The 15,605-nt window shown below is 43.6% G+C and overlaps 1 protein-coding gene across 1 annotated transcript; it reads right to left on the reverse strand.

Moving 5' to 3' along the window:
- Window positions 1-8,707: 8,707 nt before the first annotated feature.
- Window positions 8,708-14,776, reverse strand: LOC120416628 (uncharacterized). Its single transcript, XM_052706979.1, has one exon. The coding sequence runs from the start codon at window positions 14,774-14,776 to the stop codon at window positions 9,416-9,418; it is 5,361 nt and encodes a 1,786-aa protein (XP_052562939.1). The 3' UTR covers window positions 8,708-9,415.
- Between the last annotated feature and the right edge of the window lie 829 nt (window positions 14,777-15,605).

Raw genomic sequence — 15,605 nt, forward strand, 5'->3', positions numbered from 1 at the left:
ATTTTTGTATTTTTGTATTTTTGTATTTTTGTATTTTTGTATTTTTGTATTTTTGTATTTTTGTATTTTTGTATTTTTGTATTTTTGTATTTTTGTATTTTTGTATTTTTGTATTTTTGTATTTTTGTATTTTTGTATTTTTGTATTTTTGTATTTTTGTATTTTTGTATTTTTGTATTTTTGTATTTTTGTATTTTTGTATTTTTGTATTTTTGTATTTTTGTATTTTTGTATTTTTGTATTTTTGTATTTTTGTATTTTTGTATTTTTGTATTTTTGTATTTTTGTATTTTTGTATTTTTGTATTTTTGTATTTTTGTATTATTGTATTTTTGTATTTTTGTATTTTTGTATTTTTGTATTTTTGTATTTTTGTATTTTTGTATTTTTGTATTTTTGTATTTTTGTATTTTTGTATTTTTGTATTTTTGTATTTTTGTATTTTTGTATTTTTGTATTTTTGTATTTTTGTATTTTTGTATTTTTGTATTTTTGTATTTTTGTATTTTTGTATTTTTGTATTTTTGTATTTTTGTATTTTTGTATTTTTGTATTTTTGTATTTTTGTATTTTTGTATTTTTGTATTTTTGTATTTTTGTATTTTTGTATTTTTGTATTTTTGTATTTTTGTATTTTTGTATTTTTGTATTTTTGTATTTTTGTATTTTTGTATTTTTGTATTTTTGTATTTTTGTATTTTTGTATTTTTGTATTTTTGTATTTTTGTGTTTTTGTATTATTGTATTTTTGTATTTTTGTATTTTTGTATTTTTGTATTTTTGTATTTTTGTATTTTTGTATTTTTGTATTTTTGTATTTTTGTATTTTTGTATTTTTGTATTTTTGTATTTTTGTATTTTTGTATTTTTGTATTTTTGTATTTTTGTATTTTTGTATTTTTGTATTTTTGTATTTTTGTATTTTTGTATTTTTGTATTTTTGTATTTTTGTATTTTTGTATTTTTGTATTTTTGTATTTTTGTATTTTTGTATTTTTGTATTTTTGTATTTTTGTATTTTTGTATTTTTGTATTTTTGTATTTTTGTATTTTTGTATTTTTGTATTTTTGTATTTTTGTATTTTTGTATTTTTGTATTTTTGTGTTTTTGTATTTTTGTATTTTTGTATTTTTGTATTTTTGTATTTTTGTATTTTTGTATTTTTGTATTTTTGTATTTTTGTATTTTTGTATTTTTGTATTTTTGTATTTTTGTATTTTTGTATTTTTGTATTTTTGTATTTTTGTATTTTTGTATTTTTGTATTTTTGTATTTTTGTATTTTTGTATTTTTGTATTTTTGTATTTTTGTATTTTTGTATTTTTGTATTTTTGTATTTTTGTATTTTTGTATTTTTGTATTTTTGTATTTTTGTATTTTTGTATTTTTGTATTTTTGTATTTTTGTATTTTTGTATTTTTGTATTTTTGTATTTTTGTATTTTTGTATTTTTGTATTTTTGTATTTTTGTATTTTTGTATTTTTGTATTTTTGTATTTTTGTATTTTTGTATTTTTGTATTTTTGTATTTTTGTATTTTTGTATTTTTGTATTTTTGTATTTTTGTATTTTTGTATTTTTGTATTTTTGTATTTTTGTATTTTTGTATTTTTGTATTTTTGTATTTTTGTATTTTTGTATTTTTGTATTTTTGTATTTTTGTATTTTTGTATTTTTGTATTTTTGTATTTTTGTATTTTTGTATTTTTGTATTTTTGTATTTTTGTATTTTTGTATTTTTGTATTTTTGTATTTTTGTATTTTTGTATTTTTGTATTTTTGTATTTTTGTATTTTTGTATTTTTGTATTTTTGTATTTTTGTATTTTTGTTATTGAGATCTCCTCGGAATTGCTTCATTATTTCAAATGTCCAATTCATAAAAGCTGGGTCTCGCTGTCTGGCCTCTTTGCATGCATTTTCTCCACCTCTCTCAACAGTTTTCCACCCTTTTTTTTCGTTGGTTGGTGTTGGAAAAAGCACACCCACTTAGATTTTTGTTTGCCACCAGCCAGCAGGGTTTTGTCTTGGCCCGCGCCGCACACGAGAGGCGTCTACTTTTGATACCTTGCAACATTTATCGCGTCATCAAGTCTCGAGCCTGTGCCGTTTCTAATTGTCGGTATATCACACATTTAAATTATATAATGTTTGCCTTACTCTTCACCATGCGCCATGTTCCGTCCATGTGAAGTTACTTATTCAACTTTATGCTAATATTTATGCTGTGCTCCTCTCGTTGCTGGACGAGATTCTTTCTGTTTCGTTGCAAAACGAAAAAAAATGCTCGAGAGCCGGTCCGCCACTGGCTGCCGAGAGATATGTGAATATTTATTCAGATCTAGACACTAGAAAACTCTCTTCTTGGCGATCCTTTTCTTCTGCCCCTTCAGGAGGGATGGGTGCTGCTTTACTGTGGGCTGACTGGATCAAAGTTTGGATAGAATTGACACAGACAGTTGTTTTTAAACTATTACCACTTGAACTATAAATAAAAATTGTTATAAAAAAACTACCACTGAAAAAATTAACATTCGCGAAATTATTTTTGAAATTTTATTCCTGGCAGACTATTTATTAATTTATTTATTTATTAACTTTTCAGCACTTGTTGTGAAAAATAATACTTTTTGCAATCCCGTCGTGAAACTACCTACTTTTCCTGTCATTCTCGAACGAAGGCCTACATTTCTCTACCAAAAATAACAGAATCGAATAGAAACCCTTCTCAAAATAAATGTTGCAAAGTTCTACTTTTCAGCACTGAAATGGATGCTGAAAAAGGGAACTTTTCAGGAAAAGTTGTACTTTTCATTTTTTTTTTCATTTAAACGATTCATTGACTCAAGGCATGGACATTTGTCCTATAATTCTATTCAAATTGTGTTTTTCGAAATTGCAAAAAAACGTTGTTTGGAGCTCGTTGCAAAACTTGATTATTTCATCACTCGTCGTATTTATCCAACTCGGTGAACCCCGCTGGATAAATGAAAAAAAAACCTCTTTTTGCAACATGTTGCATAAACTACTATTTCAACATTGTTTGAATTTATATGGTGATTTCACAAAAAAAAAACGTGGACATTTGACGGAACACTCCATTCAAAGGGTGAATTTCGGAATTGCAAAAATTGTTGTATGGAACTCGTTGCAAAACTTGTTTTTCAGCACTCGTTGTACTTATCCAACTCATTGAACCCCGCTGGATAATAATTATACTCGTGCTGAAAAAAAAAACTTTTTTTTTGCAACTTGTTGCATAAACTACTGTATGACCGGCCCGTGGCTTAATGGCTACGGCTCCCGCCTTATAAGCGGAAGGTTCCGGGTTCGATTCCCGACCGGTCTACTTGAAATTATTCGACTATAATTGAACTTTGAATATGAACAAAAAACGCATGGAATTAGGTGGGATTCGAACTCACACCTTTGGATAGGTAGTCAAATGCTCTAGCCACTCGGCCACCGAGGGGTACACCCCTTGAGTGAATTAATCCGTAGTGGTGAAATAATGTCACAAGGTCATTTACTATATAATACAACAATCCCTTCCCCAACGATTCCCCTACACACACTACACACCATATTCTATAAATAACTCGAAGTGGTTGGTACGGTATGTCCTCACTTCTTCTTCTTCCCCTGATGATTCCATGAAATGTGGGTTCTGTTCATAGAATCTGTCTCTTGCGGTTAATGCAACGCAGTAGGCCGGGCCGCTTTAGTGAGTGTAATACATTTCGGGGATTCTCGAAAGTACAGCAATCATTAATAATGACAAGAAAGAACTTGAGGCGTGATCTAACCATAAGTTCTTCCCGGATGCTTTCTTCGGACTGGCTGCGCTTGTGTTCGATTAGATTAGATTAGATTAGAACTTGTTGCATAAACTACTGTTTCAGGACATATATTCAAAGAGAACTTTTGAAATTAATGCATCTTTTTTGAGAAGCAAAACAGCATCATACTTGACTGGGAAAATTTGAAGAGGGCATTCTGGGCTTAGTTTTAAGATTCAGTGAACATTCTGTAAACATTTAAAATCAAGATTTTGTAACAGACATGACAAAGAACATAGCAAATGGTTCTATTAACATTCTTTGGTTTTTACAAAATCGCTCATAAATGGTGAAAAATCCTGTTTTTGTTCAATTTTTTTTCTAACTTTATACTCTGTAAATACCTAAAATCTTAGTTAAGCACCATGTTTTATACAAAAAACTGAATTTCAAACTTCAAGCATGATTTTCAAAAATCTAGGTGAATAGATGCTTTATACTATACGTTCACTAGCGTGCACAGGGTGGGGCAAAATGGGGCAGCTGCCCCACCATCCTCGGAAATTTGATCTAAATTTGACTAGGGGGTGTCCATAAACGACGTAATTTCAAAACGCCCGTATTATTGCCCTCCCAAGTAACATTTTTTTCCAGGAGTTCTACAAGAGCTCTTGAAGATACAGTTAAACCTCGCATATGCACCTCATATGGGGGTTTCTTATGCGAAGCACGCATATGCGAGGTACAGGGCTTATGGGATTTTGGCTATATGGGAGACATGGGCTATATTTTTATAAAAAATCAACTAAACTATACAAATTTATAGTGTTTTGGAATCGTTATGAAGTCAGCTTTACAGCTACACCAAATTTACATGGTTTACGATGTTCTAGGTCATCCGAAACTTCGTCAAGTTAAGGCCTATGTGTTCAACGCCGTACAAGTATGAGGTAGGCGATTTGACTGTGGTTTTTGACCACAGGTCATTTCCGGATAACCTCAGGAAGGTTCAGGGACTAGTCTAACGATATGTGGTGATGTTCTGGGTCTTCTGTAGAGTCCCGGGAAGTACGTCCGATGGGTCTAGCGCCGTAACACGGCAGAGGACGGTAGTTTTAGACCTCAGATCATATCCGGATAGCCTCAGGGAGGTTCAGGGACTAGTCTACTGGTATGTGGTGATGTTCTGGGTCTTCTGTAGAGTCCCGGGAGGTTCGACCGATGGGTCTACCGCCGTAACACGGCAGAGGTCGGTGTTTTTTGACCTCAGATCATATCCAGATAGCCTCAGGGAGATTCAAGGACTAGTCTACCGATATGTGGAAATGTTCTGGGTCTTCTGTGGAGTCCCGAGAGCTACGCCTGAAGGGTCTACCGCCGTAACACGGCAGAGGTCGGTAGTTTTAGACCTCAGATCATATCCGGATAGCATCAGGGAGGTTCAGGGACTAGTCTACCGGTATGTGGTGATGTTGTGGGTCTTCTGTAGAGTCCCGGGAGGTACGAGCGATGGGTCTACCACCGTAAGAAGATAGAGGTCAGATGTTTTTGACCTCAGATTATATCCTGATAGCCTCAGGGAGGTTCAGGGACTAGTCTACCGATATTTGGAAATGTTCTGGGTCTTCTGTGGAGTCCCGGAAGCTACGCCTGAAGTGTCTACCGCCGTAACAAGGCAGAGGTCGATGGTTTTTGACCTTAGATCATATCCAGATAGACTCAGGGAGGTTCAGGGACTAGTCTACCGATATGTGAAGATGTTCTGGGACTTCTATAGAGCCCCGAGAGTTACGACCGACGGGTCTACCGCCGTAACAAAGCAGAGGTCGATGGTTTTTGATCTTAGATAATATCCAGATAGCCTCAGGGAGGTTCTGGGACTAGTCTACCGATATGTGGTGATGTTCTGGGTCTTCTGTAGAGTCCCGGGAGCTGCGTCCGATGGGTCTACTGACGTAACACGGCAGAGGTCGGTAGTTTTTGACCTCAGATCATATCCGGATAACCTCAGGGAGGTTCAAGGACTAGTCTACCGATATGTGGTGATGTTCTGGGTCTCCTGTAGAGTCCCGGGAGGTACGGCCGATGGGTCTACCACCGTAAGAAGATAGAGGTCAGATGTTTTTGACCTCAGATTATATCCTGATAGCCTCAGGGAGGTTCAGGGACTAGTCTACCGATATTTGGAAATGTTCTGGGTCTTCTGTGGAGTCCCGGAAGCTACGCCTGAAGTGTCTACCGCCGTAACAAGGCAGAGGTCGATGGTTTTTGACCTTAGATCATATCCAGATAGACTTAGGGAGGTTCAGGGACTAGTCTACCGATATGTGAAGATGTTCTGAGACTTCTATAGAGCCCCGAGAGTTACAACCGACGGGTCTACCACCGTAACAAAGCAGAGGTCGATGGTTTTTGATCTTAGATAATATCCAGATAGCCTCAGGGAGGTTCAGGGACTAGTCTACCGATATGTGGTGATGTTCTGGGTCTTCTGTAGAGTCCCGGGAGCTGCGTCCGATGGGTCTACTGACGTAACACGGCAGAGGTCGGTGGTTTTTGACCTCAGATCATATCCGGATAGCCTCAGGGAGGTTCAAGGACTAGTCTACCGATATGTGGTGATGTTCTGGGTCTTCTCTAGAGTCCCAGGAGTTACGGTCGATGGGCCTACCACCGAAATAAGGCAGAGGTCACTGGATTTTGATCTTAGATCATATCCGGATAGCCTCAAGACGGTTCAGGGACAAGTCTACCGATGTGTTATGATCTTTTGGGTCTTCTGTAGAGTCCCGGAAGTAACGGCCCTGAGGCTATTCGGATATGATCTGAGATCAAAAACCACAGACCTATATCTTGTTACGGTGGTAGACCCATCGGCCGTAACTCCCGGGATCTTACAAAAGACCTATCACATCGGTAGACTAGCCCCAGAACCTCCCTGAGGCTATCCGGATATGATATGAGGTCAAAAACCTCCGACCTCTATCTTGTTACGGTGGTAGACCCAACAGCCGTAGCTCCCGAAATCTTACAAAACACTCAGAACATCACCACATATCGGTAGACTAGTTACGGCTGTAGACTCATTGACCGTTACTCCCGGGACTCTACAGAAGACCCAGAACATCACCACATATCGGTAGACTAGTTCCTGAACCTCCCTGAGGCTATCTGGATATTATCTAAGGTCAAAAACCATCGACCTCTGCTTTGTTACGGCGGTAGACCCGTCGGTCGTAACTCCCGGGACTCTATAGAAGACCCAGAACATCTCCACATATCGGTAGACTGGTCCCTGAACCTCCCTGAGTCTATCTGGATATAATCTAAGGCCAAAAACCATCGACCTCTGCCTTATTACGGCGGTAGACCCTTCAGGCGTAGCTCTCGGAACTCCACATAAGACCCAGAACATTTCCACATATCGGTAGACTAGTCCCTGAACCTCCCTGAGGCTATCTGGATATGATCTGAGGTCAAAAAACACCGACCTCTGCCGTGTTACGGCGGTAGACCCATCGGTCGTACCTCCCGGGACTCTACAGAAGACCCAGAACATCACCACATACCGGTAGACTAGTCCCTGAACCTCCCTGAGGCTATCCAGATATGATCTGAGGTCTAAAACTACCGACCTCTGCCGTGTTACGGCGGTAGACTCATCGGACGTACCTCCCGGGACTCTACAGAAGACCCAGAACATCACCACATATCGGTAGACTAGTTCCTGAACCTCCCTGAGGCTATCTGGATATTATCTAAGGTCAAAAACCATCGACCTCTGCTTTGTTACGGCGGTAGACCCGTCGGTCGTAACTCCCGGGACTCTATAGAAGACCCAGAACATCTCCACATATCGGTAGACTGGTCCCTGAACCTCCCTGAGTCTATCTGGATATAATCTAAGGCCAAAAACCATCGACCTCTGCTTTGTTACGGCGGTAGACCCATCGGTCGTACCTCCCGGGACTCTACAGAAGACCCAGAACATCACCACATACCGGTAGACTACACCCAAAGTTAAAGAACGAGGGGATAGTCCTCACGAAAAGAAACGTGAGGAAAGTGCTATATTGCGAGAGTATAGTCCTCTCGCGTGTTCATTCGTTCATTGGAACAGTTCATCCTATGAGTGGCTTATATGGACAAACGACCGCCACTTAGTCACCGAACCATGGTGGCCCATACGGCAAAGCCACGGTTCAATATGCCGAAGGTCTTGAGTTCGAGTTACGGTACCGGTACTTTTTTTTGATAGATGAACTTTTTTGGAAAATGATCCATGAGTAAAGTACTCTCGGTAATTTCGGGATTTATCCTCTCCGTCCGCACACAGTACCATTTTACTACAGAATCGTGCTCTTTATCCTATCGTATGCCGATGCCCAGTTCTGGGTGTAGTCCCTGAACCTCCCTGAGGCTATCCAGATATGATCTGAGGTCTAAAACTACCGACCTCTGCCGTGTTACGGCAGTAGACCCATCGGACGTACCTCCCGGGACTCTACAGAAGACCCAGAACATCACCACATATCGGTAGACTAGTCCCTGAACCTCCCTGAGGCTATCCGGATATGATCTGAGGTCAAAAAACACCGACCTCTGCCGTGTTACGGCGGTAGACCCATCGGTCGTACCTCCCGGGACTCTACAGAAGACCCAGAACATCACCACATATCGGTAGACTAGTCATTGAACCTCCCTGAGGCTATCCGGATATGATCTGTGGTCAAAAACCACAGTCAAATCGCCTACCTCATACTTGTACGGCGTTGAACACATAGGCCTTAACTTGACGAAGTTTCGGATGATCTAGAACATCGTAAACCATGTAAATTTGGTGTAGCTGTATAGCTGACTTCATAACGATTCCAAAACACTATAAATTTGTATAGTTTAGTTGATTTTTTATAAAAATATAGCCCATGTCTCCTGTTGGGGAGCCGGAGTACAACTTAGCCTTCGACAGCTCTGGTGGTCCCCAGCATCGACCGGATCGGATTGGGCTGGCTGGTCTGGTCCTGGTTCGTTGGGTAGTCCGTGCGTGGGGTGGCTTCCGGGTTTCTTGCCAATTCACAATAAAACAACACGCAATTACAGAAAAACAGCACTTTAATTTTAAAACACAATTTTACTGCACAAAACGAAAGTTAAACGAACTACATTTATTAATATTAAGCCTAACACATTTAAATTGCCTGATAGGCGCAGAATCGACCGTTTCGATCTGCCGGTTCGAGAGGTTCTAAATCTTAAAAACTAAAAATCGCAGCAGGTCAGCTGCTCCCGTCGTTCGTTGAGGCAGGTCAGGTCATCAACCCGGCCCGGCGGTCATCGACCCCGGAAAAGTGCATCCTGCTGTTGGTGTTGGTCCTATCAGCGATCACGATCGTCCATCTCGCGAGAGGATCACCGCGATCACCAATACCGCGATCAGCTGCTGTAGGTCGCGTGCAGCCGTGATAAGAGTGGTCACTCGCGTTGGATGGTCACAGTTGACCCGACAGTGGTGACCCGACAGTAGATGCAGGGTTGTTAATCGTGACCACTCCAACATCTCACCCACCCAGAAATGACCAGTTTCTGAAAAGATACAAAAAAAACCTCTTCGGGGATGTGGGAATAGGGATAGGAAGTTAGGATTGGGTGTGAAGATCTGCATCCGTTGATTCCATGGCGTCGCTGTACTCCGGAAGTGGCAGTATGCACAGTTTCTCCACCGGACGTTTGAGATAGCCGTCGGCGGTTTTCAGCGTTACTACCCTAACCACTCCGTCTTCGCCTGGGTGTACCTCGAAAATTCTTCCCATCTTCCATCGCATTGGTGGTGAGTTCTCGTCTTTGATGACCACAAGCTTACCGGCCTCGATCTGTATTGGTGGCTTCCAGCGCTTGACCCGTCCCTGTAGCTGGCACAAATACTCCCTCCGCCATCGAGTCCAGAAATCTTGCAGCATGCGCTGCATCGTCTGGAATTTGTCGAGCCGGTTCATCGGAATTGCTGACAAATCAACATCGGGAACAGCTTGCAGCGATGACTGCACGAGAAAATGTGCCGGTGTTAATGGTTCCAGGTCGTTAGGGTCATCGGACATCGGAGTTAGCGGCCTAGAATTGAGGCAGCCTTCCACCTGGACCAGCAACGTGTTGAGATCTTCTGCGGTAACGGGTGTTTCGCCGATTGTTTTTAATAATAGCTTCTTTGTAGATCGAACCGCGGCCTCCCAGAGGCCTCCGAAGTGTGGTGCGCTGGGTGGATTAAAGTGCCATTTGATTCCTTGGTTTGAACATTCCTTGGAGACGATGTCGCGATGTTTACGGTCCTTGAGCAGCAACAGGAGTTCAGCCATTTTATTACGAGCACCAACGAAGTTCGTTCCGTTATCGGAATAGATGTCGTCACAGATTCCCCGCCTGGCTACGAATCGTCGAAGTGCCTGGATGAAACGCTCTGTGGATAAGTCTGTTACCAACTCTAAATGGACAGCCTTGGTGCAGAGGCATACAAAAAGTGCGACGTAAACCTTAACTGCAGGTCGTCTTGGGGCTGGGCGCACATAAAGTGGTCCAAAGTAGTCCACACCTGTACGCGCGAACGGTCGCGAGGTGGTAACCCGAGCAGAAGGCAATTCTCCCATGAACTGCTGAACAGCCACGGGTTTCGACCGGAAACACTCCTTGCAGTGATGGATCACCTCTCTGATCACACTTCTGCCCCCAAGTGGCCAAAAGCGTAATCGAACGACTCCCAACACCAGCTGTGGACCAGCGTGAAGCAATTTCTCGTGGAAATGTCGGAAAAGAAGTCGTGTGAGTTGATGCCTAGCCGGAAGTACGATGGGATGTTTCGTGTCCTCGGATTCCAATGAATGACGTAAGCGTCCTCCCACTCGAATGAGCTGTTCATCGGAAATGTACGGGTTGAACCACCGCAGTGGTGAACTATTCGCAACTGGTTTCCCCTTGGTTAGTTTGTTCCATTCATCAGCGAAAGCTTGCTTCTGAACGAGCCTTATTAATGCGAACTCTGCTTCTTTCAGCTCCGCAACCGTCAACAAGTCCGATTTGAACCGCTTTTCCTTTGGCATGCAATACGCCGTACGCCTGACCAGATCGGGATACGAAGAGAAGTGAGAGATGAACCAAACGTTGAACTCAGCCGTAGTTGCTGCAGCTACCGATGCCGCAGTGTTTCTTCGCTCTTCTTCTGCTTCTTCCGTCGTCACGATCTTCGGTTGTGGTTGGCGTTGCTCATTCGTCTTTTTCACCCAGCCTGGCTTCCAGAATGGTACCAAGTCGATGAGATCTGCTGGCATGACTCCACGTGACAGGAAATCTGCGGGGTTTTCAACTCCAGGCACGTGTCCCCAGACACAGCCTTCCGTGAGAGCTTGAATCTTGGCCACCCTGTTGGCGACGAATGTGACCCATGTTGATGGTGGTGATTGTAGCCAGTACAACACGCACATGGCGTCGACCCAGAAAAAGGTTGGAATTTTGATCTTCAGCGATTGCAGTATTTGCACGTAGAGTTCAGCAGACAAAACGCCACCGCGAAGTTCCAATCTTGGCATCGCTTGGCTCTTCAACGGTGCCACCTTGGTTTTGGATGTGAGCAAGTTCACGAATATCCTGCCCTTTGGATCTTCGCTTTTCAAATACGCACCGCTTCCAAAGGCCTTCTCAGATGCGTCAGAAAAGAAGTGCAATTCCATCTTGAACACTTCAGGGCAGATGACGCAACGAGTGATGCGAAGTTCATTGAGCAAAGCGAGCTGTGAATGAAATCTCCTCCAGACCTCACCCACCATTTCAGGTACCACCTCATCCCAATCCAAACGTTCTCCGTTCGGGTTCAGCAACGTCCACAGAGATTGCATGAAAATCTTGGCTGTTACGATGACCGGTCCTAGCAGTCCAAGAGGATCAAAAAGAAGGGCAATGGTTGACAAAATGAAGCGTTTGGTGAGCTCAGGCACTTTGTCCAAATCGGGAATTTTGAACTGGAACTTTAGCGTGTCCGTTTTCGGCATCCATGTGAGACCAAGAGTTTTCACTCCAGGATCCGTGTCAAGGTTGATTTCCTCCATGCTAATCGCTAGGTTTTCCTCAGCAATCCCAGCTAGCACTTCCTGTCGATTTGATGCCCATTTCCTAAGCTTGAAACCGCCTCGTAGCATCATCTCGTCTAGCTGCTTCCGAAGTTCGATTGCTGATTGGACGTCTTCAGCTCCAGTGATGACGTCATCCATGTAGGTGTCTTGGTTGACTGCCCGTGCAGCAAGCGGAAATCGAGGTCCATCATCCGTCGCTAGTTGTTTTAGCGTCCTGGTTGCGAGGAATGGAGCGGGCTTGGTGCCGTAAGTGACGGTTTTCAGCTCGTAGATGCCAACTTCCTCGTCCGGAGAAAAACGCCACAGAATGGATTGCAATGGCCGTTCCTCTGGGTGGACCATGATCTGACGGAACATCTTCTCTACGTCAGACACAAGCATAACCGGCTTGATCCGACTCCGCAGAATGATAGAGCGCAAATCTTCTTGGATTACCGGCCCTGCCAGCAACACATCGTTCAGCGCGACTCCAGAAGATGTTTTGCAAGAAGCGTCGAAAACAACTCTGCATTTGGTGGTGGTACTGGCCTCCTTGACCACCGGATGGTGCGGTAGAAAACACCGGTTGACCTGGGTTGGAGTTGTTTCTTCGACCTTGGACATGTGACCCAGTTCCAGATATTCGTTCATGAAATCTGTATACTGTTTCCGCAAATTGGCGTCCCTTGCCAGTCTGCGCTCGGTTGCGTGCAGCCGTCGCAACGCAATTTCCTTGGATTCGCCCAACCTGGAGATTCCACCTTCGACCTTGGGCATGGAGACGGAATACCGACCGTCGGATAACCGTTGAACCGTGTGTTGGAAGTTCTCTTCGCAGCGTCTTTCAGCGGGAGAGAATGCGTCGTCCAAACCGACGTCTTCAGCCGACCAGAACCGTGCCATCAGAGTTTCCATCTTCTCTGAGGTTGACACGTTGCACTTCACTTGCGTGGAGTTGCATGGAACCGAGAGACCACCGGATACCACCCAGCCGAACACCGACTCGTTCAGCGCTGGTAGATTGTCTCCCAGGGGAATTCTCCGACCGGTTTCAAAGAATTCGAAAAAGCATTCAATGCCAAGGACGATGTCCACCTTCTTGGACTGGAAGAATGCTGGATCTGCCAATTCAATTCCGTCCGGAATCGACCATCCATTTGTTGCGATTGTTGTTGTTGGCAGATTGACCGTAACCTTGGAGAGCACCAAGAAGTTCATGTCTCGCTCGAAGTTGGATAACCGAGACCGCACCGTTGCGTGAATCTTGTGCTTAACCTTTGTGCCAGATTGACCGATTCCTAGCACGGAAATGTCCACCTTTTCTCGCGTGACCTTCATCAGCTGCGCCAGTCGCTCTGATATGAAGTTACTCTCCGACCCCGAGTCGAGGAGTGCGCGAGCAGGGTACCGATTGCCATCATCGTCCTCGACAATGAGCACTGCTGTAGCCAACAGCACTTGGGATGCAGCTTGGGTTGCTGCGCCTGATACGGATGGGTTCGTGGCTGCCATGTTTGCCACGTGGGATGTTGTCGGACCTTGGGTTTCCTTGGAGTTGGAAGGGTTGTTGCTCCCTGCAACCGCGAGTGCCGTCACCGCGTTGTCCCTTTCCGGTTGTTGTTGAAAGCATACCAAAGTATGGTGCCGACCCTTGCAGTTCCTGCAACTGTACTTGGACGTGCAGTTTTTGGCTTGGTGACCAGTTCTGAAGCAGTTGCGACAGAGGGAATGCGTCTTGAGTAATGCGTCCCTCTCCGACACCGCCAACCGTTGGAATGCAGAACACTGGTAGAGTAAGTGGTTGTCCTTACAAGCCACGCACGAGTAGCCAGCATGTTGCACCGTACTGTAGCTAACCTTCTTTGCCTTGGATTTGGGAACGTACTGTTGTTGTTGGTGTTGAACAGCCCGACTGTTCACAGTTTTCGGTGGCAAACTCTCCAGAACTCGAATGCGTCGGTTTAGGAAATCGCACAAGTCCTTCAACGTGTCCTTCGTCGTGTCGTTAGCAGATTCCTCCCTTGAATCATCTGCAAAATCACCTAGCGAATCTCTAACCAAATCTTTCGCCGTAGATACTTCCTCCCATGCGCGACGCGTAACAGGATCCAGACGCGTAACGAGTAAATTCACCAGCAGAAGATCCTTGTAGTCAACGGGTGAGACCACCTGATCGAGGGTGTTCAGAACACGCTCGAACTCGTCAACGAGGGAATGCAGATCGGTGGCAGATTCCTCGGCGAGGGTTGGAAGGGTAAACAACGATTGCACCAGTCGCTGCTTAAGTACCTTGTGGTTGTTGTAGTACCTCTGCAAACGATCCCATGCCAGCTTGTAGTTGACCGACGTGGTTGAAAGTCCACTGATGATCCTCTTGGGCTTGTCGTCAAGACAATTCTTTAGGTAGTGGAACTTTTCCACATCCGGTAGGTCAGACTTCCAGTGGATGAGTGAGAGGAACAAGTCACGAAAACTCAGCCACTCGTCGATGTTCCCTTTGAACATAGGAAGCTTGATCTGAGGCAAACGGGCGTGATCAGTCCCACCAACAATCGTGTCGTTGTGGGTCGGTTCACAAGGAACTTCCTGTCGTTCCTTCAGCTTGTCCAGTAGAAGGGATTTTACTCGGTAGTAGCCTTCAGTCAACGTTTCGCGGTCCTTTTTGTAGGTAGGGTCGTCCTCAGGGTTGTAGTCTTTGTGGGATTTGATCTCCACCAAGGTAGTGCACAAAACTTCCCACAGCTTGTTTAGACTTTCCAAGCGCACACTCACCTGGGAAGCGGTTGTTTCCGCCTTGAATTTATCAGCAAATATGAAGATGTCATTGAGCGCTGCTTGTAACTCTTGGTATTTTACGGTCAACGCCTTCAGCGTCGGTCCTAACAAGGACTTCCGGGGTGCCATGACGTCAGAGAATGTAAAGCGAAAAAGTGTGGTGCTGTAGTATTCCGTTTTGTCCTGGCTTCGGCAAGAACATATACTGCTGTAGCAAATTACTTACTTTTAGCAGTAACTGATCGTACCCAAGCAGTTGGGAGTTCAATCAGAACCGGAAGCACCAGGTAACTCGAGACGTCAAACCAGAATGTCCTTAGCGGTCAAGTGGGCAGCTCAAATTGAATGCGTGGGTGTGCGAAGAAGAGGTGGAAAACGACATGTAGTATCAACGGTGCCTTGGCTTCGGCAAGCCATATACTTTGCTAGTGTATCTCACCTGGAGAAACAGTAGCAGCAACCAAAAAACAACGTGAACCAGATCAGATCGTAAATCAATCAGCGAATGGGATGACCTCAGGGATGCGTGGTGTAAGCGAAGAGGATACAAACTCGATTTAAAATGGTGTATTTCTGTCGTCTTAGCTTCGGCAATATACTATTCTTTAGCACTCACCGGTAGAAACGAACAGTTGCGCAGCCTCTTCAGTCCACGTGGCGATCCGTCTTGGCACGTGTCAGTGACGTTGATGTCGTTCTTTCTCGGGTGGTCTGAACGGTAGCAAACGGTTGTGGCCACCGTTAGATGTCCTCTTGGAGTCGTGCAGATCGTCGTGTAGATCTCCAGTGACCTCGGAGTCGCCGCGTGTCGGCTTGGAGTCGTGCAGATGGTCAGCGACCTCCACGTGGTCACAGCACGTGCAATCACCGGCGTCCAGCCGGTTCGGGCGTAGTAAAGAGTTGGGTGGTCGAAAATCGGTGTTAGTTTCACGGTAGCGACTCGCTTCGGCTTCGACAT

This window comes from Culex pipiens, chromosome 2, assembly GCF_016801865.2.
Source record: "Culex pipiens pallens isolate TS chromosome 2, TS_CPP_V2, whole genome shotgun sequence".
NCBI classification, from domain to species: domain Eukaryota; kingdom Metazoa; phylum Arthropoda; class Insecta; order Diptera; family Culicidae; genus Culex; species Culex pipiens.

Bases quoted from the DNA above. Each gene is read 5' to 3' on its own strand.
- LOC120416628 (XM_052706979.1), bottom strand. From the start codon at position 14,776: ATGGCACCCCGGAAGTCCTTGTTAGGACCGACGCTGAAGGCGTTGACC.